A 5,628-nucleotide genomic window follows, 5' to 3' on the forward strand; every position below is an offset into this window, starting at 1 on the left:
ATATATATATATATATATATTAATATATATATATATGTATATAGTTATATTATATATATATATATATATATATATATATATATATATATATATATATAGATATAGTGTATACCACTATCGTGACATTTACACGCGTTTCATTTCTGACCCTTGATGTTCTACGGCACCAGACATGATCCAAAATACGCCATCCGCACACCGAGCTGCACACAGAACTAACTACGTTTATGGTTTGAACATTAAAACCCCACTCACCTCGTAAGCTGTGCACAGAAACCGAAATCCGTCAGCTTGACATCACCCTCTAGTCCTAACAGCACATTATCTGATTTAATGTCTCTGTGGATGACGCGGGATTGGTGTAAGAACTCCAGAGCTTGCAGCACCTCTCGACACACCGCGGCAATCTGCGAAGGAGACGAATGGGGTTCAGATAGGCAAGGTCTGGCTCAGGCACACAATACATAAGCAGTACTTGGTAACAGTGATGGAGGTGCTGGACATGGGCACGCCTGGGTATATACACAAACACCCCCCATACTGACAGGCATGTATAGATAGATACCACACAAGTACATGCCACCATACACACACGCACATACACAAACACCCCCCACATAGATACCCACACAAGTACATGCCACCATATCCACACGCACATACACAAACACCCCTCACACTTACACACATGTATAGATACCCACACAAGTACATGCCACCATACCCACACACCACCCGTCGCCACGTCTTATCGTACCTGAGCCTCAGTCATCTCGGTGTTGACCACCACATTTGTCAGCGACCCACCCCCCAGGAACTCCATCACCACCCACAAATCCCCTTCAATCAGATACGAGGTCACGTAGTTAACCACATTGAGATGCTTGTTCTCGCGCATGACTACTATCTCGTTCACAATCAGCTCCTTCTTGGGCTGTGCTGCGAGATTCATCTGTTTGATGGCCACCACACGGCCTGTGGCGATCTCCACGGCCGTGAAGACGGTGCCGGACGCTCCCTGGGTAGGTGTGGGGTAAAAGGTGTGTATTGAATTGGCTGGTTTTAAAGGGTGGAGTACTCGTGCATCTTGAGAAGTGGGGTGAAAGGCACGAATTTGATTGGCTGGTTTTAACGGTTAAAGAACTAATGCATCTATAGATACGGGATATTAGGCACGGATTTAATTGGCTCGTTTGAACGGTTGAATAATAAATAACTTTCGAGATGTGGTTTATTAGGCACGGAATTTAATTGGCTCCTTTTAAAGGATGAACGACAGTACATCCAGAGGAGTACGACCCAGGACGGTAGTGTGCGCATGTATAGAAACCCCAGATGACGTATAAATTGGTGAAGAGTGACAGAGACAGTTTGGGAACCAGAGCCAGAGCCAAACAAACGAGATGATATAAATGCCAAGGCATGTACGCAGGATATGAAGATATGAAACGTATATACAAGAACTTACATACAAGAACGTATATACAAGAGCAGCGGTGAACATACCCCAGCACGGTACTAACAATTGGATACGGACAATGTGTACCATCCAAACCCCCCCTCACACACACACACAAAAACACAGACACACACACGCGCACACATACACAAATACCCCCCCCAACACACGCACAAACACACACACACTCGCACACATACACAAATACCGATCTAATCTGATTGGACGTTGGTGTATAGTTGTAGAGTGCTTTGTTGTGGTTTGGTGTCTCTTGACTAAGACGTTGACTCCAGTCAGGTCCACTTCATCGCTTGTTTTCTTGCGAAGCATACATACATATCACACAACTCTCATACCCCACCACCCTACACACACATACATATACACATATACATACCCCACCACCCTACACACACATACATTTACAGACATACATCCCCACCACCCTACACACACATACATTTACACACATAAATACCCACCATCCTACACACATACATATACACACACATACATATACACACATACCTGTCCGATCTTGTTGAAATTGGTGTATAGTTCTTTGGGGTTCGCGTCCTCTACTATGGCTCTGATTCTAGTCATGACCTCTTCATCGCTCATCTTCTTACGCCTCTGCTTAGGGGCCGTGCTTGTGCTGTTCTTGGGGGGAGGTGGCTTCTTCTTTGCGATACCCACCTGTGTGGTGAGTGAGGTGGGGATGCAGATGGTATCGCGTGAGCATTCGGGTGCTGAGTTTGACTTGGGTTCAGAAGTACATGTATACATATATGGTTTACACGTGCTATTGCATGTACTGAACTTGAATGGTAGATAGGCCTGTGCACGTAAGGGTATGTGTTTGTTCTGATGATCGGTGTAGTAATCACCTGCACAGTTACTTTGCCTGAAGTAACTAGCATTTGTAGTACGTAACATCCTTGTACACCCCATAAATACTAATTCTGCTCACACAGACATGCATTTGTAGTACGTAACATCCTTGTACACCCCATAAATACTAATTCTGCTCACACAGACATGCCGTTGTAGTACGTAACATCCTTGTACACCCCATATATACTAATTCTGCTCACACGGACATGCAGTTATAGTACGTAACATCCATGTACACCCCATAAACACATACATACACACAGGTTTGTACGCGAAAGTGTACCATGAGCACATTATACGACAATCCCTCAACAAGATTGCCCCAGTCGACTACATGGCCACTAACATTCTCATGCCACCAATGCGTTAGGCCAACCGTATACAACAACACGTGGTACGCTCGCACAGCTCAGTACCAACCGGCCTGGTAACACTGGTAACACTGTTAGGAACTATTTATAGAAGCGTATTTCGCCATCCTCACCCGTTAGAATCGCATAGGTTAGATCTCATAGTTGTTTTAACACGGCCTATACTGGAGGCAGGACATGTTATGGGTGCATGACACCGATTTTTTTAGAAAAAGAACGCTAAGCCTCTACAGGCACTGTGGACTAAACTAGCACAGATAGCGTGAAACTGCACACAAATACATATAATAAATGATCTAGTATCCTCAACTAGCACAGATAGCGTGCAGCTACACCTAAATACATATATCAAAAGATCTAGTACCCTCAACTAGCACAGATAGCGTGCAACTACACCCAAATACATATATCAAAAGATCTAGTATCCTCAACTAGCACAGATAGCGTGCAACTACACCCAAATACACATATCAAAAGATTTAGTGTCCTCAACTAGCACAGATAGCGTGGAACTGCACACAAAGAGTTATAATAGAAGACCTAGTATCCTAAACTAGCACAGATAGCCTACAACTGCACACAAATAGATATATACAAAAATTTAGTATCCGTGTACCTTATCTTGGTTGGCTCTGATCTCGATATTACTCAGATCCCGCGTCATTCTATTCATTGTTTCGGCCGGTCGAGGGGCAATCACGGGTATGGGCTTTTTGTGCACAGGAGGCTGTTTAAGGTGAATTTCGGAATAGTGTGTTAGATTAGTGTGTTGGTGTCCTATTCAGACTAATTAGAGGTATGGCAAAATCACAGGCATAGGCGGGATTTTTGTGCACACGGGGTTGTTTAATGTGAATTATAAACTAGTGCATAGGTTTAGTATGTTGGTGTACTGTCCAGACTAATTGTACTGATTGAAAGTGTGAGGCAATCACGGGCATGGGCTTCTTTTGTGCACCTGGGGTTAATTAATGTGAATTTTAAACTAGTGCGTAGGTTTAGTGTGTTGGTGTACTGTCCACATTAATTGTACTGATTGGAAGTGTGAGGCAATCACGGGCATGGGTTTCTTGTGCACATGGGGTTGTTTAATGTGAATTATAAAATAGTGCGTAGGTTTAGTGTGTTGGTGTACAGTTCACATTAATCCCACATTAATTATACTAATTGGAAGTGTGAGGCACTCACGGGCATGTGCTTCTGGTATACAGGGACTGTTTAATGTGAACTACGAATTAGCGTGTTGAATTTGTGCAGACGAGCATGGGCTATGTGTGCTGTGCACGATGAAGTTCAAAACGCATTCCGAATCAGCACCCAGCATCTACGTTGGTGTTCTCAACTAAAACAGTATTATGTAGTAACGACACATGAGAAAGTAATGCTGTGTGCGATATGTAGTTCAAACGAAGTGTACAAGTAACAAAACAGTATTATGTGGTAACAACACATGAGAAAGTAATGCTGCGTGTAATATGAAGCGCAAATAAAGTGCACAAGCGGACTTACGGCCGCGGGTTTGGGCGGGTGTGGCTGCGGCAGCGGTGCGTTCTGTTCGAAGCTTTCCTCGTTTTGATCGTCCATCATATATTTAGGCCCCACCATATCGTTGATCTTATTGCCTGCGCATAGTAAACCAAGGAGTGCGGGTAGGTACATCGAGCATGCAGATGAACTGACACCCACACGATACGCACATTGAAGGACCGAGCATCTGTATCTTGAATAGAATACCAAGCTCCCGACCCAACATAAGACACCAAACTCTTAGTCCAAGATAATGTAGTAGTCAGACGTGCTGTACGGTATCCGTCTTTAGAGTAACCCTCCCGATACCACCTGACTACAATCCGCCTGCACCGGTCACTGTTCGCAAGTACTTACCCATCATTAAGGCAGGTATATAAGCCTGGTGATTCGTAGTAGATGCTAGCACACGACCACACCTGTTACACTCGATTCTAGAGTATACTATACTAAACCATAGACCCTGAAATCACATTCTAGGTCGAGTTTCACCTTGGGGTAAATCTGTCGTAGGTGATGGTTTGTATGATAACGATATCTGCTAAATAACCTTTTATGTTTGCAGGTGTATTTCCCACACACAAACAAATGGATATAGTATACATGTACACATGGACGTCTGAATAAGAAGAAAAAACGGATACAGTACACTTGTACACATGCACGTCTGAATAAGAAGAAGAAAAACGGATATAGTATACGTGTACACATGCACGTGTGAATAAGAAGACAGCCCTCACAATCAATCCCAGGATGCACACTTCAAATATTCAGACGCGTGGAATCACAACCATTCACGTAACCCAATAAAGCACCGGTAGTATAAACTTATACGCCCAGTTCTAACCAGGAATACGTACTTATCCGGCATACGTATGAGATTAAGTATTAAATGCGTATACGACTATACAATACGTACACGACTATACAATACGAATACGACTATGATATACATATACGACTACAATACACATATACGCATACACACGCACCTGTGAAGTAGTCCAAGGCGTCGATGACGGCCTGAGGGTTCTCTGCACGCTCTTCATTTGTTATACCCGAGGACTCCAACAGGTTTCGCCAAGTATCGGGCAACCCAGTGAACTCGCCTGCGTATACATATGATAAGAATATTGCGCTCTCGATATATTGGAAGTCATGGAAGGTTAGTACTTACGTTCATATTATATACTACAAACCAACATACATCCCGAAGTAGAAATACATGCTGTAATTAGCATATGATTGCTCATGGAATAGTCGGAAACAAAAGGTATCACAATACACAACAACACACACACACTTATATATATATATATATATATATATATGTATATATGTATATATCCATATATATTCATATATATGAATACATAT

General features: G+C 42.9%; 1 protein-coding gene across 1 annotated transcript in view; it reads right to left on the reverse strand.

Moving 5' to 3' along the window:
* SARC_03025 (STE/STE20/PAKA protein kinase) overlaps window positions 1-5,534 on the reverse strand; it is a 7,081-nt gene extending 1,547 nt beyond the window's left edge. The window contains exons 1-6 of the mRNA XM_014303210.1: window positions 5,244-5,534; window positions 4,234-4,346; window positions 3,341-3,451; window positions 1,988-2,155; window positions 758-1,018; window positions 256-407 (exon numbers count right to left, since the gene is read on the reverse strand). Coding sequence (XP_014158685.1) covers window positions 256-407; window positions 758-1,018; window positions 1,988-2,155; window positions 3,341-3,451; window positions 4,234-4,329 — 788 coding nt within the window. The 5' untranslated portion in view covers window positions 4,330-4,346; window positions 5,244-5,534. The remainder of the gene's footprint in view (window positions 1-255; window positions 408-757; window positions 1,019-1,987; window positions 2,156-3,340; window positions 3,452-4,233; window positions 4,347-5,243) is intronic.
* Between the last annotated feature and the right edge of the window lie 94 nt (window positions 5,535-5,628).

The sequence above is a fragment of the Sphaeroforma arctica genome, assembly GCF_001186125.1.
Source record: "Sphaeroforma arctica JP610 unplaced genomic scaffold supercont1.145, whole genome shotgun sequence".
Classification (NCBI taxonomy): domain Eukaryota; class Ichthyosporea; order Ichthyophonida; genus Sphaeroforma; species Sphaeroforma arctica.